Genomic DNA, 26,561 nt, shown 5'->3' on the forward strand with positions numbered 1-26,561 from the left:
GGCCTCTCTCTGTGCTGTAAAGTTTTATGACTCTAAATAAAGGACATAAGGACTTAAGGGATACAGTCATTATATAGGACAAACCTTTAAAATACAGGGTGGTTGGCATTCCTGTTTAGTAAGAAGTTTAACAACACCAGGTTAAAGTCCAACAGGTTTATTTGGTAGCAAAAGCCACACTTCTTACTGTGTTTACCCCAGTTCAACGCCGGCATCTCCACATCATTCCTGTTTAGAGCAGAGGCACTGTGGTGGCTCAAGCAGGAAACTTACCTTCTTCATGGGCAATTCGGGATGAATAATAATGCTGGTGAAACCCGCATCCCATGGATAGATGGATTTAAAATGAAACATGCTCCTTCCAGGTTACATTATTGATTTAAAATTGAACTTTCAGCAGCACCTCCTCCCTCCCCACGTCACACTTTTTACTTGCAACCTTTTGACAGAGCTCCCACTTTGGCGCCTGCGCAAGTTGTTAACAGCTCCGCCTCCACACTTGCGCCCGAGTCCTCTTGCAACTTGCTAACAGAGCTCCGCCTCCACATTGACGCCTGCGCATTATTGCAGCCTGCTTACAGACAGCCGCCTCTCCATTGGCGCCTGCGCATTATTACAGGTTGGTGACAGCGCACTATTGCAGCCTGCTGACGGGAGCGCCCACTCTGCCGCTTGCGCACGACGACAGTGTGCCTGCGCACATGATGTGGAGATGCCGGCGTTGGACTGGGGTAAACACAGTAAGAAGTTTAACAACACCAGGTTAAAGTCCAACGGGTTTATTTGGTAGCAAAAGCCACACAAGCTTTCGAGGCTCTAAAGCTTGTGTGGCTTTTGCTACCAAATAAACCTGTTGGACTTTAACCTGGTGTTGTTAAACTTCTTCCTGCGCACATATGACAGTGCTCCGACTCTGACGCCTGCGCACTAGTGCAGCCTGCTGATAGAGCTCCGCCTCCCCATTGGCGCCTGCGTACTACTGCCGCTTGCTCCGGTCTCCGCCTCCCCCGCCCTGGCGGCTTTGACAGAGCTCCGCCTCCTCGATTCCGGCGCCTGCGCACTATTACGGCTGGCGGACCGAGCACTGCCTCCTCCATCGGCGCCTGCGCAGTGCGGTCGCTTCCCGACATGCCCCACGGAGAGGGAGCGGAAGCGCGGGGAATTTGAAATTGTTATGGTGACATTTCCGCTCGGGCCGGCGGTTGAGTCGCAGCTGCGGTTTCGTTAACCGGCGTCGTCGTCGAGGAGACTGACATGACTTCCAGAAACATCATCAGCAGCCGCTTCGGCCTCCACAAGGCGACCGCGTCCCGGTCAGAGAGCGACACCGACAAAGTCCAGAAGGAGAATGCGCTGCTCAGGAGAACCCTGGAGGAGCTGAGCAAAGGCCAAACATGGGAACGGGAGAGGAACCGGCTGCTGGAGGTGGGTTCAGGAGCAGCACAGCTCTTACCCCGCCCAGGGGGAGAATTGGCCTCAGGACCATTGGGCGACATTCTACTCTGGATGGGGCTATTCTCACTGTACCAGTAAAAGGTGATATGAACTTGCCCCAGTGTCAACCAACAAGACAGCAAGTGTCCCTTTTAAGAAAAAGTGCTCTTACAAACAATTTAATGACTGTGTTATTATTGCCAAGTAACAAGACCCTGTATCTCGTCGTGAACGTTGTCATCTGAGGGCTTAATGGGTTTCCGGATTGTGCTTGGCTGTGGTTTATTTTCCCCCAGAGTAACAGCTGGGAACACGGTATGATCCATGATATCTTGGACTATGTTAATGCAAGTTGCTCAGGTACATAAAAGCCAGGAATAGGGCAAAAAGAAAATCAGTTTGTGCAAATGTCCAACTTTTCTGTGTTGATTTGGAAAATCTTTCTTTTGATTCGTGTTGTGCAGTTTAGGTGTCTGTTCCAAGCTTCTTGTGTTTGGTTTCAAAGGAAAAGTGACTTGTACTGCATTGATGGTGGTGTAAATAGAATAGAATTATAGAATGATTACAGCACAGAAGGAGGCCATTTGGCCTGTTGTCTTTGCCAGCTTTCTGCAAGAACAACTCACTGTCTTTAGCCCTGCAAACCTTTTCTCATGTGCTAAGACCTCGATTGAGCCTGTCTCCACCACACTGGGAACTGCATTCCATATCCTAATCACTTGTGCAAAATAAAAATTGTATTTCTAACTGATCTATCATCATAAATCTGCTCTTAACTTCTTGCTCTTATGAGTGCTCTCAACTCTCCTCTCATACTTATCCACGTCCCTGGAACCATTCTCAGAAAAACTCCCTCTGTGTTTTCTCTAAAAGCCTTCACCTCCTTCCTGTATCTAGTGGCACAGTGGTTAGCACTGCTGCCTCACAGTGCCAGGGACCCGGGTTCAATTCCTGGCTTGGGTCACTGTCTGCGTGGGTTTCCTCCGGCTGCCCCGGTTTCCTCCCACGGTCCAAAGATGTGCAGGTTAGGTGGGTTGGCCATGCTAAATTGCCCCTTAGTGTCAGGGGGACTAGCTAGGGTAAATACATGGGGTTATGGGGGTAGGGCCTGGATGGGATTGTGGTCAGTACAGACTCAATGGGCCGAATGGCATCCTTCTACACTGTAGGGATTCTATAATTCCTAAAGTATGATGGCCAGAATCTCTCTCAGTCCTCCAGCTGAGGTTGGACTCGTGTTTTATGCAGGTGGTTCATAACCTCTATGTCCTTATTTATAAACACCAGGACTTTGTAGCTTTATTTATTATCTCAACCTGTTTTGCCACCTTGAGCAATTTGTGTATATACATATCCTGGGTATCTTTGTTTCTGCACCAACATTAGAATTATATCCTTTATTTTGCCTCTCTACTTTTGGGTGGAAATTAGAAATAGTAAAATATACTATTTGTATACATATAGTGTAATCACTGATAGGCATAGTCTATAGGCTGCCAAATTATAACATCATGGTGGGGCAAGCAATAAACAAGGAAATATCTGATATCTGGTCCCCTTATATGAGGAAGGATCTATTGGCATTGGAGGGAGTGCAGAGAAGGTTCACCAGGTTGATACCGGAGATGAGGGGTTTGGATTATGAGGAGAGGCTGAGGAGATTGGGTTTGTACTCGTTGGAGTTTAGAAGGATGAGGGGGGATCTTATGGAGACTTATAAGATAATGCGGGGGCTGGATAGGGTGGAGGCGGAGAGATTCTTTCCACTTAGTAAGGAAGTTAAAACTAGAGGACACAGCCTCAAAATAAAGGGGGGTCGGTTTAAGACAGAGTTGAGGAGGAACTTCTTCTCCCAGAGGGTGGTGAATCTCTGGAATTCTCTGCCCACTGAGGTGGTGGAGGCTACCTCGCTGAATATGTTTAAAGCGCGGATGGATGGATTCCTGATCGGTAAGGGAATTAAGGGTTATGGGGATCAGGCGGGTAAGTGGTACTGATCCACGTCAGATCAGCCATGATCTTATTGAATGGCGGGGCAGGCTCGAGGGGCTAGATGGCCTACTCCTGCTCCTATTTCTTATGTTCTTATGTAAAAATGGTACAGCAATTATCATGGGGGACTCTAATCTACATGTCGATTGTGGTTAAATCAGGTCGGCCAAGGCAGCCTTGAGGAGGAGGTCATAGAATATATCCATGATATTTTCCTCTAACAGTATGTAATGGAACCTACAAGGGAGCAGCTATCCTAGGTCTGAGACAGGAATAATTAATCTCACAGGGTTCCTCGCGGAAGGAGTGATCACAGTATGGTTGAATTTAAAATACAGATGGTGTGTGGGAAGGTAAAATCCAATACCAGTGTCTTGTGCTTAAACAAAGGAGACGACAATGGGATGAGGGAGGAGTTGGCTAAGGTGGACTAGGAGCAAAAACTTTATGGTGAGACAATTGAGAAACAGTGGAGGACTTTCAAAGTGATTTTTTTCACAGTGCTCAGCAAAAGTATATACCAGTGATAAGGAAGGACAGTAGAAAGAGGAATAATCAACCATGGATATCTAAGGGAATAAAGGAGGGTATCAAATTGAAAGAAAATGCATATGAAGTGGGAAACTAGAGGGTTGGGAAATCTTTAAAGGTCAACAGCCACGAAGAAAGCTATAAAGAAAAGTAAGATCGTGAGAGTAAACTAGCTCAGAAAATAAAAACAGATAGCAAAAGTTTCTACAAATATATAAAAAGGAAAAGTGGCTAAGGTAAACATTGGTCTTTTAGAAAATGAGAAAGGGGGATTTAATAATAGGAAATAAGGAAATGGCCAAGGCATTGAATAGGTATTTTGTATTGGTCTTCACAGTGGAAGACACAAATAACATGTCAAAAATTGATGACAAGAAAGCTATGGCAGGTGAGGACCTAGAAAAGATAATCGTCACTAAAGAAGCAGTGTTAGGTAAACTAATGGGGCTAAAGGTAGACAAGTCCCCTGGCCCTGATGGAATGCATCCCTGGGTACTAAGAGATGGCGGGGAAATAACAAATGCACTCATGGTAATTCGTTGGACTTTGTGGTGGTGGGGGGGGCAAAACAGCAAATGTGACGCCAATGTTTAAGAAAGGAGATGGACAAAAAGGTGGGTAACTATAGGCTGCTTAGCTTAACTTTTGTAGTGGGGAAAATACTTGGATCTATCGTCAAGGAAGAAATAACGAGATATCTGGATAGAAATTTATTCCATTGGGAAGACACAGCATGGGTTCGTGAAAGACAGGCCATGTTTAACTAAGTTTAGTGGAATTCTTTGGGGATATTACGAGCGTGGTGGACAACGGGGAACCAGTGGATGTGGTGTATCTGGATTTCCAGAAGGCATTTGACAAGGTGCTGCACAAAAACCTGCTGCATAAGATAAAGGTGCACGGTGTTATGGTAATGTATTATCATAGATGGAGGATTGGTTAACTAACAGAAAGCACAGAGTGGGGATAAATGGGTGTTTTTCTTGTTGGTGATCAGTGCCTAGTGGTGTGCCTCGGGGATCAGTGTTGGGACCGCAATTGTTTACGATTTACATAGATGATTTGGAGTTGGGGACCAAGTCAAAGTTTGCAAATGACACTAAGATGAGTGGTAGAGCAAAGTGTGCAGAGGAACTGAATGTCTGCAAAGAAATATAGATAGTTTGTGAGTGGGCAAGGGTCTGGCAGATGGAGTACAATGTAGGTAAATGTGAGGTCATCCATTTTAGTAGGCATAAGAACAAAATGGACTGTTATTTAAATGGTAAAAAATTGCAGCATGTTGCTGTGCAGAAGGACCTGGGTGTCCTTGTACATAAATCACAAAGCTGGTTTGCAGGTACAGCAGGTAATTAAGAAGGCAAATGGAATTTTGTCCTTCACTGCTAGAGGGATGGAGTTTAAAAACAGGGAGGTTATGTTGCAGCTGTATAGGGTGCTGGTGAGGTCACACCTGGCGTATTGTGTAAAGTTTTGGTCTTCTTACTTGAGAAAGGATATACTGGCACTGGAGGGGGTGCAGAGGAGATTCACTAGGTTGATTCCGGAGTTGAGAGGGTTTGCTTATGAGGTGAGACTGAGGAACTGGGTCTATACTATTGGAATTTAGAAGAATGGAGGGGATCTTATAGAAACATATATAATTATGAAGAGAATAGAGAAGATAGAAGCAGGGAGGTTGTTCCCACTGGCGGGTGAAACCAGATCAAGGGGGCATAGCTTCAAAATAAGGGGGAGCAGATTTAGGACTGAGTTGAGGAGAAACATCTTCACCCAAAGGGTTGTGAATCTATGGAATTACCCCTGCCCAGTGAAGCAGTTGAGGCTACCTTGTTGAATGTTTTTAAGGCAAGGAAAGATAAATTTTTGAACAGTAAAGGAATTAAGGGTCATGGTGAGCAGGTGGGTAAGTGGAGCTGAGTCCACTAAAAGATTAGCCATAATTTTATTGAATGGTGGAGCAGGCTCAAGGAGCCAGGTGGCCTACTCCTGCTCCTAGTTCTTATGTACTTTCTTTCAAATAAACCATATTGCTTCAACTTTCCTGTATTAAATTTTATCTGTAATATGTCCACCCATTTCATCAAGATAAAAGCAAATTACTGCGGATGCTGGAATTTGAAACAAAAACAGAAAGTACTGGAAAATCTCAGCAGGTCTGACAGCATTTGTCTCCACAGATGTTGTCAGACCTGCTGAGATTTTTCAGCATTTTCTGTTTTTGTCACCCATTTCATCAACCTGCTTATGTCCTCTTGAAGCTTATCACTCTCCTGCTCATAGTTCAATGCTTCCAGTTATGTATCATCTGCAAATTTTGAAGTTGTGCCCACTACACCCATGTCTACCTCATGAATATATATCAAGAAAAGCAATGGCTCTAATACCTATTCCTCAGGAACCCCTCTACATTCTACCAGTCTGAAAAACAATTCACCACTGCACTGTTTCTTGTCAGGCAGCTGCTACTGTGCATTGGTAGTAGAGGGATGTGGATGAGGTGCTAATCAAGCAGGCTGCTCTGTCTTGGATGATATGAAGCTTCATGAGCATTGTTGGTGCTGCAGTCATCTAGGCAAAGGGAGAGTATTTCCAGCATACTCCTTCTGATTTGTGTCTTGTAGATTATGGGCAGGCTTTAGGAAGTCAGGAGGTGAGTTACTTACCGCAGGATTCCTAGTGTCTGACCTGCTCTTGCAGTCAGTGTTTATAGTCCAGTTCAGTTTCTCGTCAATGATAATCACCAAGATGTTAGTACGGGATTCAGCGATGGCAATGCCATGGAATGTCGAGGGATAATGGTTAGATTCTTCCTTGTTGGAGATGGCCATTGCTTGGCATTTGTATGGCATGAATGTTACTTGCCACTTAGCCAAAACCTGGATAATATCCAGTAAAACCTGGATAATATCCAGTAAAACCTGGATAATATCCAGTAAAACCTGGATAATATCCAGCAAAACCTGGATAATATCCAGGTTTTGCTGTGTTTGAACATGGACTGCTTCAGTATCCAAAGAGTCACGGACTGTGCTGAACATTGTGCAGTCTTCAGCAAACATCCCCACATCTAACATTATGATGGGAGGAAGGTCATCGATGAAGCAGCTGCAGATCATTGGGTTGAGGACACTATTCTGAGGAACTCCTGCAGTGATGTCCTGGAGCTCCAACAACCATAACCATCTTCCTTTGTATTAGGTATGACTCCAACTAGTGAAGAGTTGCCTCCTGATTCCCATTGACTCTAGTTTTGTTAGGGCTCCTTGATGCCACACTCGGTCAAATGTGGCCTTGATATCAAGGGCAGTTACGCTTGCCTCGCCTTCTTGAGTCCATGTTTGAACCAAGGCTCTGATGAGGTCAGGAGCTGAGTAGTCTTGGCAGAAACAAAACTTAGTAAGGAGTCCAACAACACCAGGTTAAAGTCCAACAGGTTTATTTGGTAGCAAACGCCACTAGCTTTCGGAGCGCTGCTCCTTCGTCAGGTGAGTGGGAGTTCAGAACTCAGAGTTCAGAGCTACCACTCACCTGATGAAGGAGCAGCGCTCCGAAAGCTAGTGGCGTTTGCCACCAAATAAACCTGTTGGACTTTAACCTGGTGTTGTTAGACTCCTTGCTGTGTTTATCCCAGTCCAACGCCGGCATTTCCACATCAGAAACAAAACTTGGCATCAATGAGCAGGTCATTCCTAAGCAAGTGCTGCTTGTTTGCACTGTTGATGACCTCTTCCATCATTTTACTAATGATCAAGAGTGGAGAAATTGAAGGAAATTAGGTGATAAATCCTCAGGGCCTGAAAATCTACATCCCAGGGTACAGAAGGAGGTGGCCATGGAAATAGTGGATGCATTCGTTGTCATCTTCCAAAATTCTGTAGATTCTGCAACATTCCCAGCAAATTGGAGAATGGCAAATGTAACTCCACTTTTTTTTAAAAGAGAGGGAGGAAATGGCGAATTACAGACCAGTTAGCCTAGACTGTTGATTCATTCACACTTTCCTTTGCACAGGTGATGAGCTGTTTTTGACAGTCCTGTAATTAATCTTCGTGCAATTTGAACAACTCAGGAACATGTTCCAAAACAGCCAATTTGTCTTGTATCTGTCCCCACACCTGCTCACTTTCTTTATTCACATTATTGTCCAGTAACTTGTTCTCCTTCTCCACCTCCACCAGTTTTATGTGATTGATTGAGACTTTTGGCTGCTGCATCTCAGACTGATTAAACATCAACTTTTCCACCTGAACCTGTGCCAACTTGAAAAGGTAATGTTTGCCAGGATGTTGTTTAATTGGAACAGCACTTTCCACATCTATCTCACTCCCAATTATTTTAGTACCTCCCAACTTATTCCCACATACTTGTCCATATGATATTAATAACTCTTTTAGGTCAGTTAGATTTTCCTCTGGAAGGTAACTCAGTAATTTATCCCAATTTTTAATAACGTCCTCGTTATCCAATTTAATTTGAGGAATGTCAAAATCAGACTCATCTGGATCCGGTTCTTCAATGAGTTATAAACACTAAAATATCCTTTTGCTCTCCTTCCCGATCAAAATACCTTTTAAGCATATTCCCATGACACTGAGTTTTCCTTCTATCTGGTGTACTTATCAAATAATTCACCTCACTCAATTTGGTAAGGGCCACTAAACCTTGCTTTTAAAGGTTCACCAAGCACTGGTAGCAGTGCTAAGACTTTATCTCCACTAGCAAAACTACGAATTTTTGATTTCTTATCCACTTCTTGTTTCATCACATGCTGTGTCACTTTTAAATGTTGTCTAGCCAATTCTCCTGTTCTATTCAACCTTTCCCTAAAATTTGATACATAGTCCAATAATGTAGTCTAGAACGCTCACTCACCAATTTCTCCTTAATCAATTTAAGTGGTCCTCTTCCCTCATGACCAAAAATCAATTCAAATGGATTGAATTTGGTTGACTCATTCGGTGCATCCCTAATTGCAAAATGTACAAGTGAATTCCTTTCTCCCAATCCTCCAGATAATCTTGACAATAAGCCCTCAACATGGTCTTTAAAGTTTGATGCCACTGTTCGAACGTTGCCTGCGATTCTGGATGGTACCCGGTTGATTTAAATTGTTTTATTTTAAGCTATCCAGAAGCTCCTTGAATAACTTTGATGTGAAATTTGATCCTTGATCTGATTGTAGTTTGGTGGGTAGTCCATATCTAGGAAAAAAAATTGAAGTAATTCCTCTACAATCCTTTTAGCTATAATATTGCGTAATGGAATGGCCTCTGGAAACCTAGTAGACTCTTCCATTATGGTCAATAGATATTGATTCCCACTTTTTATTTTAGGGAAGGGTCCTATGCAATCAATTAAGACTCTTGTAAATGGTTCCTCAAATGCTGGAATGGGTATTAAAGGTGCTGGTTTTATCACCGCTTGAGGTTTCCCTATGACTTGACATATGTGACATGATCGATAAAATTTAACCAATCACAGTGGTTAGCACTGCTGCCTCACAGCACCAGGGACCCGGGTTTGATTCCTGGCTTGGGTCATTGTCAGTGTGGAGTTTGCACGTTCTCCTCGTGTCTGCATGAGTTTCCTCCCACAGTCCAAAGATGTGCGGGCTAGGTGGATTGGCCATGCTAAATTGCCCTTAGTGTCAGGGGGACTGGCTAGGGTAAATGCATGGGGTTATGGAGATAATGCCTGGGTGGGATCGTGGTCAGTGCAGACTTGATGGGCTGAATGGCCTCCTTCTGCACTGTAGGATTCTATGATCTTTATGCAGTCCAGGCCAATAAAAATGTTTTTGTATTTTAGCTTGAGTTTTCCTTCCTCCCAAATGACCTACTGATACCTCATGTGCTACCCGCAACACCTCCTTTCTATACCCTATTGGCAATATCACTTGATGAACCTCTGCCCACTTTTCACCCGCTGAATATGTCACTATCTCCATTTCCTCACTTAGACATCAATCTTAAGGTAATAACGTTCTGCAATACACTCGGATTCCTCTTCCGTGTATGCTTTTTGATACAACTATTTTATTTCTATATCTTTCCATTGTAATACCGCCAACTTCCTTCAACTAAAACTATCACCTCATCTTCCAACCTGTTCTTGTTCTTTTCCAACCATCTAATCAAAGATCGTTTCTGATAATTGAACTCCACTTTCTCATCTTCACTTTTTGATTTTTCCTCTTGTTTTAACCTGTGATTTTGTGACCATGTTACTACACAATCGGGAAAAATCCCAGGATACGTGTCCTTCAACAACTTGGTTGTTTGACTTTCCACTGCCTTTTCAACCACAGTAGGCATCACTCCCACCTGTGATCCAGTTATATAGTTACCCAAGATAAACTGTATTCCTGGACAAGACAATTGCTCTATTCCTCCTACTTCCACTTCACCACTCTTCACTGGACTCTCCAACCTCACCGTACACAACGGAACACTACTCTTCTCATCCTGAATTCCACATGTTACTTTTCTGGCAATACTCTTTCCAAACTACATAACTCCTCATCTCTTACCATCAAAGATTGATTTGCTGCCGTATCTCTTAAAATTTTAACTTCTTTACTCCTCTTGGTCCACATGAGTAAACTTTACCCACACGAGTAAATTCTTTAAAGATATCTGGCACTGTTTTATCAATCAACCCTTGACGAGGCTGTACATTCTTTTGCACCTCTTTCTCCTCAATTGGGCTTTCCTGTACCACTTTAACAAATCCACTGGCTTATCTTGTTTTGATGTGGAGATGCCGGCATTGGACTGGGATAAGCACAGTAAGAAGTCTCAACAGGTTAAAGTCCAACAGGTTTATTTGGTAGCACAAGCCACAAGCTTTCAGAGCTCTGAAAGCTTATGGCTTGTGCTACCAAATAAATCTGTTGGACTTTAACCTGGTGTTGTGAGACTTCTTACTGTGCTTATCTTGTTTTACCACATCAGTCTTCCCAGTGCTTTTCTAAACCACCAACACTGCGACTTTGCATGGCCTAATTTATTGCAGTGAAAACATCTGAAGCTTTTCATTTCTCTTCTACCCTCCTGTACTTTTTTAACCTGAGGTACACTGTCTTTATTATCTCCCACAAGATCTCCTTTACCACCGGAGTATTTCTCTTTTCCCCAGTTCCCATCCCTCACAGGCTGAAACTGATGTTGGAAACCAAACTCTGATTTATGAACTAATTCATAATCCTCTGTCATTTCTGCTGCTAGCCTTGCAGTTTTAACCCAATGCTCTTCCACAAGTAGTGAATTTTTAAATTCTTCCAAAATAATCATTTCTCTAAGAGCTTCATACATCTGGTCTATTTTCAAAGCCCTTATCCACCAATCAAAATTACTCTGTTTGATCCTTTCAAATTCTATGTATGTTTGACCAGGTTCTTTCCTTAGATTTCTCAACCGTTGTCTGAAGGCTTTTGACACTAATTCATATGCACCTAAGATGGATTTTTTCACCTCATCATACTTCCCAGATAGCTCCTCTGATAGTGATGCAAACATCTCACTAGCTCCATCTACCAACTTTGTTTGAATCAGTAATACCCACATGGTCTGCGGCCATTTCATTTGTTTCTCAAATCCCCACCAAGCCTTTGACTACGATGCTGTTGCTCTTTCTCACTGTCCTCATCACTTCTGTCAACCTGTACTTTTCCTTTTACCTCCACCAATTTAAACTGACATTCACTTTTTATTGCTAGTTTCCGAAGTTCAAATTCTCTCTTTTTTTTTCTGCTAGGGCTATCCTTTCCCTTTTTCCTTTGCCTGCAATTCAAGCAGTTTCATTTCTTTTTCTTTTTGTTGCTCTCTCTCTTTGGCTTTTGCTACTCTCTCTCTCCTTTATTTCGAATTCAGCCTGCTTTAATTCTTTTTCATGTTCAAGCTGTTTCATTTGTAATTGAATTCTAGCCATTTCCAATGATTCTGACATGTTTCTGGCAATTTTAAATGCTGAGCTATCACCACAATTATCTCCCCATTCCTTATGGCATCAGGTAATGTCTCCTGCGATGTTTTTGCCAATTCCAAAAGCATTGTTTTAGTCACCTTCTGTAAACCATCTTGCGTGACTTCTTCCATCCCAGGAACTTCTTAACCTCTCAAACAGCCCATTATTCCACAAAGCACTCCGTATTTAAACCTGAAAAAAACCCACAAATATGTTCACCACCCCCTGTCTTTGAACTCAATAGTCCCAAATCAATCAAGAAGTATAGATTTTAATCCTGTATGGTTCAGGTCAGAAACTCCAAAGTGTTTTATGGAGCTCGTCTGGATCATAAGGTTTGCGCCTTGAATTTGGCTAGGGTAAGCATGGTATGTTTCACCTCAGGTCTGATTCTAATAATCCACTAAGGAGCTTTTATCAAACAACGTTTCTTTAAGAATATAGTTAACATGTATAGTAAGAATGTTAGCAATAACTGATATCAATTACAAACCATAATAATGTATAACCCTTAACAAATATATCTAAGATGTTCCAATCAAACCAATTCCATAAGCAAAACCCTTCCACAGGTTTAACGCAGCAAAGACTAATGCTCACGCGATACTGGAACTGAGTCCCTTGGATGAATGCTGCAGTTCTCTTGATACACTCAGAACAATTTGAAGTCAGAACAGCTTTCCAGAATACCAGGTAGAGACTCTGGTCAAGTCACCAACAGCAGATTTTCTACTGCAGGAAGGCAAGAAGTCTTGCTTTCAGCTAACCAGCTGAACTTCCAAAACCCAGAGAGAGAGACACAGCTTTCAGACTGATGTCAATTCCCTTCTAAGCTAACACTAAACAGCAGCTCAAAACTGAAAACAAAAGAGCTCCTATCACCTGACCTGCCAACCAGTTTTCCTTCTAACAAAGCCACAACAGGGCCATAAAACAACCCAGAGTAAAAATAAACAAACCCCATTTAACCACTGAAGGAGCAATAAAATGACTCCTACAGACAGCCTGGCAACAATGTGAGCCAAAAACTGCAGAGAACATGATTTTTAAAAAAATCTTGAAGGTACACTGATGTCATAAAGGTTCATGGGCGGCATGGTGACACAGTGGTTAGCACTGCTGCCTCACAGTGCCAAAAACCTGAGTTCAATTCACGCCTTGGGTTACTGTCTGTGCAGAGTCTGTACGTTCACCCTGTATCTGCATGGATTTCCTCTGGGTGCTTTGGTTTCCTCCCACAGTCTGAAAGACGTGCTGGTTAGGTGCATTGGCCCGGCTAAATTCTCCTTCAGTGTACCCGAACAGGCGCCAGAGTGTGGTGACTAGGGAATTTTCACAGTAACTTCATTCCAGTGTTAATGTAAGCCTACTTGTGACACTAATAAATAAACTTTAAAGATCCACTCCATAGACTTGAGCACAGAAATACAGGCTGACACACAAGTGCAGTACGAAGGGAGGGCTTCACTGTTTTGGCGATTGTCATTCCGAGGAAACCTTGATTTGATTTATTATTGTCACATGTATTGGTTTACAGTGAAAAGTATTATTTCTTGTGCGCTATACAGTCAAAGCATACCGTTCACAGAGAAGGAAAAGAGAGGGTGCAGCCATAGCTAGGCTGCAGAGAAAGATCAATTTAATATGAGGTACGTCCATTCAAAAGTCTGATGACAGGGATAAGCTGTTCTTGTGTTGGTTGGTACGCAATCTCAGACTTTTGTATCATTTTCCTGACTGAAGAAGGTGGAAGAGTGTATGCCTGGGATGTATGGGGTCCTTGATTATGTTGGCTGCTTTCCCGAGGCAGCGGAAATGTAGACGGCGTCAATGGAGTTGAGATCCGGTCTGTCCTGTTCTCTCTGTTAATTGTAATATGAAGGTTCTGGGCATTAATGGGGGAGGCAGTGGCATAGTGATATTACCACTGAACCAGTAATCTAGAAAAAACCCGGGGTAATGATCTGGGTAGGCGGGTTTGAATCCCACCATGACAGATGGTGAAATTTGAATTCAATTAAAAGTCTAATGATGACCAAAAAACCACTGTCATCTGGGAAGTCTGCCATCTGTACCTGGCCTGGCCACATGCGACTCCAGACCCACAGCAATGTGGTTGACTCTTAAATGCCCCACTAAAATGGACAAGCAAGTCAGTTCAGAAACCTGGACTCCCTCTCCAACACCGCAGGGACTGCAGCTTTTTAAGAAGGCAGCTCACCACCACCTTCTGGAGGGCAATTAAAGATGGGCAATAAATGCTGGCACAGCCAACGATGCCCACATCCCATGAGTGAATAAAAAAACTGGGGATTTACTTGTGGCCCAATAAATAAGCCCAGACTGAAACTTTGAGTTTGGAGATGCATACTTGTAATTTGCAACTCTAAATAAGTGCTTATTGAAGTGTGTGTTCAACTTTATCAACTGGCTTTCTAGAATATAGCAAAGTGGACATAAAATATCGCCTGATACTATATAAAGTGCAGGTGAATTCTCCTGGCAGGAGAATATAATATAAAAATGTCCCAAATTTCTACAATGGCATCCAATTGCAATTCCAATTTCTTTCTCGGTGGATAATTCTGACCATTTCAAAGAATATTTCTCCATTTGTGGGTGTGTTGCATTGAAAGTAGGAATATTTTGCTCTCAATCTAGTTTTGTTCTGTGCTAAAGAGATAATTTTCAAGGCAATACCTTTACCAACTTTTTTTTTGTGTACAGAAAATTCTTACACTTGAAACAATAAAGCAGAAACAAATCCAAGAACTTGAACGGAAAGATAGGCAGATACAGACAATGAAAGATCAGCCATCAAAATCTGGAGGGAACGAGGTGAATGCCCTACGATGTCAACTTGCAGATAAAAATAATGATCTCAGGAAAAAAGAACAACTTTTCAAGTCCCTGAGCGAGGAAACTGAAAATCTGAAAAATAAACTGTCTGCAATCACTTTAAAATGCAAAGAACTTGAAAGCAACGTTCCAACCCAGGTAGTACGGTTTACTAAAACATCCAAAATGTTCTACTGTTCAGTTTTGCATAATGTTCATATTTAATCTTCCTATTCTGTTTTAAAGCACCATCTTTTTGATTTGATTTATTGTCTCATGTATTAGTATACAGTGAAAAGTATTGTTTCTTGCGCACTATACAGACAAAGCATACCGTTCATTGAGAAGGAAAGGAGACAGTGCAGAATGTAGTGTTACAGTCATAGCTAGGGTGAAGAGAAAGATCAACCTAATGCGAGGTAGGTCCAGTCAAAAGTCTGCTGGTACGTGTCCTCACACTTTTGTATCTTTTTCCTGACGGAAGAAGGTGAAAGAGTCTATCCGGGTGCATGGGGTCCTTAATTATGCTGGTTGCTTTTCCGAGGCAGCACAAAGTATAGACAGTGTCAATGGATGGGAGGCTGGTTTGCACGATGGACTGGGTTTCATTCAAGTAGTTTCTTGCAGTCTTGGGCAGAGCAGGAGCCATACCAAGCTGTGATACAACCAGAATGAATGCTTTCTATGGTGCATCTGTAAAGGTTGGTGAAAGTCGTAGAGCACATGCCAAATTTTCTTAGTCTTCTGAGAAAGTAGAGGTATTGGTGGGCTTTCTTAACTATAGTGTCGGCATGGAGGGACCAGGACAGGTTGTTGGTGATCTGGACACCTAAAAACTTGAAGCTCTCGACCATTTCTACTTTGTTCCCATTGATGTAGACAGGGGCATGTTCTCCATTACGCTTCCTGAAGTCAATCTATCAGTGATATTTAGTTATGTATTGGATAATGAACAAGAATAATGGCATGTATCGTAATGTTTTAGTGCAACGAAAGTATGTGTTGGGGCAAAATGCCCAAGATTTCTGAATACAATATTCCTGTTCATAAACTTAATATGGTAAAGGAGCAATACTTGGTGATGTATGCAAAATAGTCCATTATCAGATTACTGCACACCATACTTGAGACTCTCACGTGTTGATTGTGTGCTTGGGTAAGCATGACCATAATTATGTAATTTGAGTTGCCTGTTGCTGTTATGGGATCTGTGATGGTAAGCATTTGGGCCTTTGAATCTAGCAACTTAAATTCAATCTTGCAGGGACATGAATTGTGTTTCCCCATAATTTTATTTCTCTGCCTTGCAGCATTGCTGTGGTTATGGTACTGGGATTACAACACACCGACCGAGCTGAAATTCCCCAATGCCAGATTTGTGGGCCCATTGCTAGATTGTTATATTGGGTTCTTTTCATTATTTTAACAGGCCAGATCTTGGCATGTGAAATCAAATTCAATAAATTCTGCCAATTTGTGGTCTATTACAATGAAAATTGCCAAGCTATTGTAAAACACAACAGTTTTTCAGCAACAAACTTAAAATGTTTGCCAACTGATGAAGTAATAGAAACTTAGCCCTTATTTCCCTTAAGTGCCCATCTAATTTCTTTCTGAAATCATTAATTGCTTTCACTACCACCACCACCACCCCCGTAGATGGCAAAGCAAGTTCCAGGTTATTACCACTCATTGCATTAAAAACAAATGTTCTTCATGCTATTCATCTTGCATCTCTTCCCAGAGTCTTAAATCCTTTAGTTTCCTTGTACCATCAGGTGATGGGAACAGCTTTTCTTTAGCTTATCTAAACCTGTGCTAATGTTGTACACCCCTATCAAATCTTCTTTGTTTGAAGAACAAACACAGCTTCTCCAACCTAACCTTGTAGCTAAAATCCCACATCCTTGGAACTATCTGGTCAAACTCCTCCACACACTGAAGAATCCTCAAACCTTTCCTAAATTGTGGTGACCAGAACTGGATGCAGTATCTAGTTTTAGCCTAGTCAGACTTTAATAAAGGTTCAGCATAATTCCTTTTGTACTCAATAGTTCTCCTTCAGAAACCCATGATTTAATATGTTTTGTTACCTTCAAAGGTACACAGGAGAAGTTCTGGGTTTTTCCTACGCTTGCACACACTTTCAATCTGTGTGCCATTGCCTCTCTCTGTCCCTTCTGCCAAAATGTATCATCTCACGTCTCTTTGTATTAAATTCCATCTGCTGCTTGCCTGCCCATTCTGTTGGCCTATGTATATATCTTGCTGTAGTTGGTTGGGCATTATCCTCATTATCTACCACATCCCCACAAGAAATTCATCCAAGATGGCACCGGAGCGAGGCGACTTCTTGCAAGCTGTGCCCAGCATACCCTCAAATTCTATCTTTTGCTCTTGTTCAATGCTAATAAAACTCTAACTCTTTTAAACTCTGTAACAATGCTTTAATTACATTCTGCACTCTTTCCTATCCTTCTCTATGTACGGTATGCTTTGTATAGCGCACAAGAAACAATACTTTTCATTGTGTAATAAAATCTAATATATGTAACAAATCAGATCAAATGCATCATTCACCAGTCTGGAATAATAACCATTTATCACAACTTGCTCTTTTCTGTCCTTAAGCCAAATTTTTATCCAAGCTGACACGAAACTTCCTATTCCGCAAGCCTCCATTTTGTTAGCCAGTCTTTTTTGTGATACTTTATGAATTTTATGAGTAAACAACATGTATTGCATTACCATCATCAATCATCTCTGTATTACTTCAAAAGACTAACTTAAACAAACATGTCCTGTGTCTGACAATCTCTGCTGGTTCTCCTTAATTAACTTGAATCTTTCCAGGTATCTGTTTTTCTCCTGTGATTATGAATTCCAAAACCTTACCCACCACTGATAAACTGACCAGACTGTGGTTGCGAGGAATGTCATTACACTGTTTCTTGGGCAAGGGTGTCACATTTGCCACTTTCCAATCCATTGGAATCTCCTCTGTGCTGGAACTTGGAATATTATGGAAAGCCATTTTTCCACCAGCCTGCCCCTCCCCTACCCATCCAACATCAACAATCTGGAACACCAACCATCTGGACCAAGTGACTTATAGTATAGCCAGTCTTGCCAGTATATCCTGTCTATCAATTTTTACCCCATCCATTATCTCTGCCATCTCCACTTCCATCACAGTTTTGTCAGCATCTTCTTCCTTAATTGCTTTGTATCAGTGTTTATTAAGTATTCTATCCTTATGTTGTGACTCTAAGCGTTTTTCACCCTCTTTGTCCCTGATAGTTGCCACACTGCCTCTTATATTCATTTACGATTTGCATGCCAGTAGAAAGTTGTTTTTTGGTTGACGTTTTCTGTTAACTGCCATTCTGTACTCATATTCTCTTTGCCAGTCTTATTCTCCTCTTCATTTTGTGTCTCAGGTATTGTATTTGGCCTGATTCTTGCTTGACGAATTCACTTGTCCTGCATTATACGCCCTCGTTTGCTTCTTCATATTCACTACACCTCTTGTCATCCAAGGAGGCCTGACTTTAGTCCCCATGATGTGGAGATGCCAGTGTTGGATTGGGGTAAGCACAGTAAGAAGTCTCTCAACATCAGGTTAAAGTCCAACAGGCTTATTTGGTAGCATAAGCTTCCAGAGTATCGCTCCTTTAAGCGATAACTCACCTGAAGAAGGAGCAACACTCCGGGCGGCACGGTAGCACAGTGGTTAGCACTGCTGCTTCACAGCTCCAGGGACCTGGGTTCGATTCCCGGCTTGGGTCACTGTCTGTGTGGAGTTTGTACATTCTCCTCGTGTCTGCGTGGGTTTCCTCCGGGTGCTCCGGTTCCCTCCCACAGTCCAAAGATGTGCGGGTTAGGTTGATTGGCCATGCTAAAAATTGCCCTTAGTGTCCTGAGATGTGTAGGTTAGAAGGATTAGTGGGTAAATATGTAGGGATATCGGGGTAGGGCCTGGGTGGGATTGTGGTCGGTGCAGACTCGATGGGCCGCATGGCCTCTTTCTGTACTGTAGGGTTTCTATGATTTCTATGAAAGCTTGTGCTATCAAATAAACCTGTTGGACTTTAACCTGGTGTTGTAAGACTTCTTCCTGTGTTTAGTCCCCATACCATTGGAATGTCCCCAGTCTGTACCTGAAATGTCCACTCAAAAATCACCCACTGTTCTGTTACAGTTTTGCATCTTACAGGGCAAAACTATTTTGAGTTGAATGGTGTAGGGAGAATGCTTAAAATATACATCTCGAGAAGCACTGCTCCAGCAATTTCTAACTCCTAGTTTTTGATTGTTTCTAATGTGTTTTGTCTCATCTCCTTCATTGAAATTAGTTACCTGAAATTATACCTAAACGATTCACTTAATAGAGAAGAAACAAGGTGACGTTTCGTTGGTAATTTCTAGAGGTGCTGATAGATTCCACGTTGTCATATTCCTGCTTCTGCTATAGCTTTTGGGCTCAATATAGTTTTCTTTTCAATTCTTGTAGAGCCAAAGTGGATCATCACATGAAGTGGGAACACTTCAGGCTCAACTCAAGGACGTAAGTACTTTGGTTATATTGATACAAAACGATATGAAATACTAACTCAGCTGTTGTTTATATGCCTCTGAAAGTTAAAAAATTAGATGAGTGGCGAATTGGGTAAAACATCCAAGTAGTGAAAAATACAAGTTACTGGATATGAAAACAAGGCATCAAGTACAATCTCCACCAGTTTAAAACTGTTCCCATTTCAAACGGACATTCCCATATACCACCCAAAAAACAGTCATCCGTTTGCATTGATGTTGGTTTCAAAGTTGCCAGTAGTGTCTCTAATACTCCAATTATTACTGGCAGAAACAGCTGTATTGAGGGTTGCTGGCAATTGATTGGGGAGCAAAATCTGGAGGGGAAGAGGAAATCATTTGGCAAATTTCATAAAATTACTGACAATTCCTCGAGACACACAATCAAGTTCTTAAAAAAAATTGCATTAGTTTCAGTGCGTGCCTCCTCGTAGAAGTTATTGGGGGTCCAAAATATTCTGAAACCATGCCTCAATGTACTGAGAAAATCTGATTAAACATGTCTGAGGACCACTAACATGCATTGCCAGCATGAAGATGAAGACAGTTTAATTGCATGTGTCAGTGAACTGGAAAGTAGTGCGCTTGCTTCCAGTTGTCAAAAATGTGTTCTCACAATTCTCCCCCCACACACACACACACACACACCCCCCCCCCCCCCCACTTTGGAAAATAACAAATTTTTAGTTGCATTAACAGAATTGCCACAGCTCCCTGCCATATCACCATAACTCCTACTATAATTGGTAGGGACTGCATTAACGCATGCTTCTTTGTGGCTGGATGAGTGTAAAAGATAAAGATATTTACTGAGTTAATGTTACAACAACACTTCAAATCTCCACTAGATGTCACAAAAGGATATCACAAGTATCTGGAATTATCCAATTATTTGTAGTGTTGAATGGTACTGCTTTTTAAGTATGGTGTGGTAAATGTGGGAAAATGCTAGATTAAGAAAAGCTCTCCATGTAAATGTATTTGATTTTCTAGGGTCTCTTCGCAAGATACCATCAAATGTTTGGTTAAATTACTAATTGGTTACAAAATATTAATCCTTCCCATCATGGTTTATATTTTTTCACCACTTTGCTAAGCTGTTTTTCCCTGACCCAAGGCAGGTGTGTGACCTGTTCCCTCTTTGGTTAGCTCTCTCTCTCTCTCTCTTCCTGTGACATCAGTTATTCATCCAGTTCCCATCTATATGTTCCAGCTGACAGCTGAAGTGCGCTTTGTTTGAAATGGCTTAAATGGATCTGTTCTTCAGTTCTCTGCTCCAAGGCTTCACTTCCACTTGTCTGACGGGAATTTGTAACTAAGAGAATCGAAGCATTCTTGGTATGGAGTAGCATCTTGTCCCTGCGGGCTTGTTTGACTACATCATAATAAATATTGAAAACTGTTGCTGCAACCAGTTCACATAACAAATAGATATGGTGTGAGGCTGGCTGAGACCTGAAGGGACAAATGCAGAAAACTCTTGACAGTGTACAATTGACCAGTCAGCCGCTGACAAAGCGAGAAGGGCCTGTTTTCAGTTTGCTTTTATTTAATTCAAATGCTGACCTCAGGGTTTCACTTTTTTAAATTTCAGTTTTCTTTTTATTTAAACCCAAAGACCTTCATGTGCGCATGCTTTTTGTAACACGTATGTTTGTGAAAATGTATGCCACAATTAACAACTGCTTTCGGTTTTCTAGGCACTCGAGAAAAACCAGCAGTGGCTGGTCTATGACCAGCAGCGGGAAGCCTACGTCAGGGGGATGCTGGCCCGGATATTCGAGCTGGAGCAACAAAATGATCGGCATGACTCCAAAGCAGAAAGTATGGAGCTGTGTCATTCGTCTAATACAAACAAAGTTACAAAGTAATCTTCAATGCATCTTTGTCATGTGCATGCAAGATGGGGTCTTTTCCTTAACCTGTGAGGCAAGGCAAACTTATCTTCAGGCCCTAAAAATTATGTCCTTTTTTTTAATATGGCACTTTTCTCTTCAAATGGAAAAATAAATTTTGCATCCTTGTAAATACTAAATAATGCATAACTTTCCTTGAATAATGAGACAATATCCCAATAGATTTGGGATACTCAGTTCAAATCAATAAACGTTCGCAACTATGATTTTCAGGAATCTAAATTGCAGCCTTATTCCCTGTGAAGTATCACTTATCCTTGGGTTAATATTAAATCCATTGTCCAAAAAAATTGAAATGCCCTGTTTGTTGTAGTTATCCACCTGGATAGCCAGCTAATGAAGGAAGAAACCAGATCCTATCTTTACTTGGGATAGATTTACCAACAGTGAAACATTACAGGTAAATATTTCCTGGCACCCTCTACTGCTGAGTCAGCAAGTGCCTCTTTATATGTACTTAGTAACCATGCAACCGGTGCCCTCCACCGGCATGTACAGTAACATCCTTTTTCTACATCTTGCTTCTAGTAGTCTCAAGAATCTTCTGTTCTCTTAAGGTCCAGGCACTAATCCTAAAGTTAATTTTCTAATGTTTAGTCAATCACACATTATTGTTTCATTAAGAATTTTTGAGTGTGTTCTGTGTCATGAATTAATTGATTTGTATATTGCTGAAATGAGAGACATATTGCTTAAGCTTTTCATCTTGCACTCATCAAGATAAAAATGCCCAATTTCAAACTATCACAATTTACACTACGAGAAAAGGGTGCTGATTGGTTGACAAGTCAACTCTGGCTGAGGGCTTGCAATGGGATGCTATAGTCTATGGTTCCCCATTGGCTGAGGCATTGTCATGGAGAAAGCAATCAGAGTTGACTTGCCAACCAATCAGCACTCTCTTGGACTATAAATTGTGGCTCCTTGAAATTGTGTATTCGTGCATATGTCCTGATGAGTGCAAGATTAAAAGCTTCAACATGTGTCTTTTCAGCCATATTTGAGTTTAGTACTTCAAATTCATTTTATGAAATGTGGGCATTGCTGTCTAGGCTGCATTTATTGCCCATCCGTAATTGACCTTAGGAAGGTGGCGATGAGCTGTCTTCTTGAAACGTTGCAGTCCATGTGATGCAGGTACACTCAGTGCTGTTGGTGGGGGGGGTCCAAGGACCTTGACTCAGAAGCAGTGAAGGATGGCAATGTATTTCCATGTCAGGATGGTGAGTGACTTGAAAGGGTACTTCCAGGTGGTGGTGTAACAAGTAATGAAGTACCAAGTAATTGATTTGTTCGCAGTATATCCCTAATATTTTGAACTGTTTACTTCGAGTCTGAAAGTTTTGGATCAATTTGTCTTGCTTTATACATGTAATCACCAGCTGGACTAATTTCACTGCAGTAACTTCATTGCAGTGTTAATGTAAGCCTTACTTGTGACTAATAAATAAACTTTAAGTATGTATTTTTCACACTGTATTACAGCATATTCCTTCACGTTTTGGTCCAGAGATACATGTGATATAGGACAGTGGCTATAATTGTTTTTGTACCTGTAACAATGATAACCTTTCTTTTAAAGTTTATTTTTCATGTACCTCAGACTTCAATTACATGTTTCAATGTTCATTCCAGGTCAACTGCTGGAAGAGAAACAGAAATACTATGACCGACTTCTTTTATCCGCCAAAAAGGATTCTGAAGCACAGCGTGATCTTGCAGAACAACTTAAATTGGAAGTTGCTGATCTGAAAAAGCAGAATCAAGAGAAAAGCTCGGAAGTCAATGCCCTACATGTCAAACTGCAGGCAGAACAAGGTTGCAGCAAATGGAAGGCTGATGAAGAAAAGAAGTGTTCTGCTGGAAAAATACAGAAACTTCAAACTGAGTTAGAAAGCTTAACAGTCCAGTATGAAGAGCAGAAAAAAAGATCAGCTGACTTGTACCAGGTAAAAATTCAGTTGATTTTTTTAAAATGGTGGCTAGACCTGACATTTTGTGCTATAGTTATGCTATTAAAACTTTGAGGTGAGAGTGCATTGCATGGAGTTACTCTGTCCACACACAGCTCATAGCCCAGGTTGACAATTGCATTCTCTGGAGTAATGCACCCTAACCATTGAACAACATTCCAGATGAGGCTTTCACTGGAAGAGTTAATGCTCTGCTGTTGCATCTTGCTGGAGACATTGAGAAGAGCCTCTAGGCAAAGCGCGTGCGGGCATTTAAAAAAAAAAATTCATTCGTGGGACATGGGTGAGACTGGCTGGCCAGCAATTATTGTCCATCCCTAGTTGTCCTGAGCCGAGTGGCTTGCTAAGCCACTTAAGAGGGCAGTTGAGAGTCAACCACATTGCTGTGGCTCTGGAGTCACATGTAGGCCAGACCAGGTAAGGACGGCAGATTTCCTTCCCTAAAGGACACTAGTGAACCAGATGGGTTTTTCTGACAATTGACAATGATTTCATGGTCATCAGTAGACTCTTAATGCCAGATATTTTTTATTGAATTCAAATTTCACCATCTGCCGTGGTGGGATTCGAACCTGGGTCCCCAGAACATTAACTAAGTTTCTGAATTAAGAGTCTAGTGATAATACCACTAGGCCATCACCTCCCTGAAGCTCTGAGTAAGAAAGGGGGTGGAGGCCAGGTAGAGTAGCTCCAACTGCTATAGGAGAAAAGAACAGGAGGGCGAGGTAGGTCCTTTCCAACCATACATTAGGTGCAATTACTTCTCTCTCTGTTCTGCCGCCAGACCCTCCAATGCACAATGTCAACCAGAGTACTCAACATCTTCAGTGGAAAAGAGCCCACATATACTGCTACACAAAAAATCTCTAATCAGCACTTGAATGCTAAACCTGTGGGTATCTGTTTATTGCCTGAAAGCAAGTTCAGATTATGGCTATTAGTGCCAAGGTTATGTTAAATTGGGAATTTCAAACAGTTGCGTCTTGTTAACACTGCACCTATTTCATGCCTATCTTCACCCATTTGCCAAAGTACTCCAAACTATTTTCAATATGACCCTATTTTAAGACTTCAAAATTAATATGACCCCAGAAAAAAAATAATACATCAGCATGGGTAGCATTCAGTATATAATTAAAAGTTTGCATATTATAGATCATAAAATACATCTAATAAAAATAATCTCTTTTTAAAATAGTTCATAGAAATGTATGACCACACATTACTGACAGATTAAATTGAGTTTAAATTTTGTACTGAAGATTTCAAATGACACCAGATTTGTAGTTTCCTGATTGAATACAGTTTTTGGCATTAATTGCCGATTGCCATAATCTGAACTTGCTTTAAGGCAATAAACTGATACCCACAGGTTTAGCATTCAAGTGCTGATTAAAGATTTTTTGTGTAGCAGTATATGTGGGCTCCTTTCCACTGAAGATGTTGAGTACTCTGGTTGACACAGTGCATTGGAGGGTCTGGCGGCAGAAGAGCGAGAGAATTGCACCCAAGGGGTGGTGGTAGGGAAGGACCTACCTCGCTCTCCTGTTCCTTTCTCCTGTAGCAGTTGGTGCTACTCTATCTGGCCTCCACCCCATTCCAGAGCAAGATGCCCGTCCACACTTTGCCTGGTGGTTTGTTTCGATGTGGATTCTGCTATAGATGATGCAGCTTTAAAATAAAATCTATTTAATTTAGAAGCTAAGGAAATTACCTGAATGTGGAGCTCTGCTCCTCCCAACCAGGGGAAAGTGGCGCACTTCTGAACAGGCATAAGACATATTATGCGACCGTTACTGTCCACTGGAGTTTCAGACAAGCTTTCCATGTGCCCTGATAAAAGAAGACACTCCCCGCCCCAATGCTGACCTATAGGCAGTCCGTCTCTCCCCACCCCACCTTTGGTCCAGTTACCAGTGTCTGTGAAGCAGTAATAACAGTGCATCAGGCAGACAGGAGCACAAACACACCCAAGTTTGAAGCAGCCACTCGCCTTCCCAGCTCAGCAATATGACCTCCAGGTTTTTATCACACTCCAGACACGTCAGTCATTCTGTTACAGTTGCTGATCTCTGACCGCACCGAGTTAGTGCACAAACATCCTTGAATCTGCTCAGCACTCGCTGCCAAACATGTTTTCTAAAGTTAAATAGCACTTTGAGCTCACTGTCCCTTGTTTGGCAGCATCAATTCATTGGGTACAGGACTGTCCTGCCAGTGCCTCTGGACTGGCTAGTCCCTTCTCCATAGTTAACCTTGGTGCCTTAGAGGAGAGGGAGCTTGCAACCCCAAATGTTATCTCTGTGACCCCACCAGGGCTCGTGATCCACAGGTTGGGAACCACTGCCCTAAGATCTTTGAGTAATGGACACTCGGCTTTGACAGCCAGTTTCTTTTTCATAAATTCTAACCACACGTCCTCTCACCATGTTTCCATATCCCATGTCTGCACAAATGCACCCTGTTGAAAATATTTTTAGCACTTACTTCAACCTGGTAACTTATTCCATAGCTTGATTAACTTCTGGATGAAAAATGTCCCCTGATGTCCTTTCTTCATAGTTTTGTTGTTTGAATTCATCATCGTATTTGGAGCTAAGATCTTATCATGGGGCATGTTTGTGAAATGAGAATCTTCTGAAAGTAAGAATAACTGAATAATGTTAAAATGTACATCTGCACCTATTGTGGAGGACTAGTAAGATCACTCCTCTTCTGTAAATTGCTATCAAAAAGTAATTGTTCTACATTAAAGATGCAATTTAGCAGTCAATTGATTTGCTGTATGAGATGGGCTTCTACTACAGTATAATGGGACACAGTTTAAATGTAGCACAAATCTAAAAATAAAGTTAAGGTCATTATGCTAATTTACTGTTAGCTTAGGAACATGTTTCAAAAACAATTAGTGATTATTGTTGAGATACACGCTTGCCAGTAGAAAATTGGCAATCATCCATTAGTGGCCTGTTCTGAGGGCCAATAACCTTCTGAGAAGAAATGCTTCCACATTGCAAATTGATGTGCTACGTATGGATATGCAGTCCTTTTTAAGAAAAACCTTGTATTCCTGAGCAAGAACATCATTGAAATGTAGTGGGGAGGGAGGGTTTGGGGAGGGAACTATGCATCGGATAGAAAACCAATTAAACGAGGTGGTACAGAATGACCGTGAAATGGATTTAGAGCTATAGTGCATAAATCTAGGAATCCATTAACACAGGAATTCAATGCACCATGTATTTAGTTAGTAGGCAGCACCTGTAGTTGATACCACTATCAATTTCTGGTATCTTGAAATCTTTTGCATTTA

The 26,561-nt window shown here is 41.7% G+C and overlaps 1 protein-coding gene and 1 long non-coding RNA gene across 2 annotated transcripts in view; one reads left to right on the top strand and one right to left on the bottom strand.

The window, feature by feature from the left end:
* Nucleotides 1–12,648, bottom strand: part of LOC144500504 (uncharacterized) — a 42,935-nt gene extending 30,287 nt beyond the window's left edge. The window contains exon 1 of the long non-coding RNA XR_013498983.1: nucleotides 12,526–12,648. This is a non-coding gene — a long non-coding RNA (uncharacterized LOC144500504). The remainder of the gene's footprint in view (nucleotides 1–12,525) is intronic.
* Nucleotides 1,149–26,561, top strand: part of cep55l (centrosomal protein 55 like) — a 35,263-nt gene continuing 9,850 nt past the window's right edge. Inside the window, exons 1-5 of the mRNA XM_078223533.1 lie at nucleotides 1,149–1,425; nucleotides 14,653–14,922; nucleotides 19,277–19,330; nucleotides 21,060–21,183; nucleotides 22,911–23,224. Coding sequence (XP_078079659.1) covers nucleotides 1,255–1,425; nucleotides 14,653–14,922; nucleotides 19,277–19,330; nucleotides 21,060–21,183; nucleotides 22,911–23,224 — 933 coding nt within the window. The 5' untranslated portion in view covers nucleotides 1,149–1,254. The remainder of the gene's footprint in view (nucleotides 1,426–14,652; nucleotides 14,923–19,276; nucleotides 19,331–21,059; nucleotides 21,184–22,910; nucleotides 23,225–26,561) is intronic.

This window comes from Mustelus asterias, chromosome 11, assembly GCF_964213995.1.
Source record: "Mustelus asterias chromosome 11, sMusAst1.hap1.1, whole genome shotgun sequence".
In the NCBI taxonomy this organism is placed as follows: domain Eukaryota; kingdom Metazoa; phylum Chordata; class Chondrichthyes; order Carcharhiniformes; family Triakidae; genus Mustelus; species Mustelus asterias.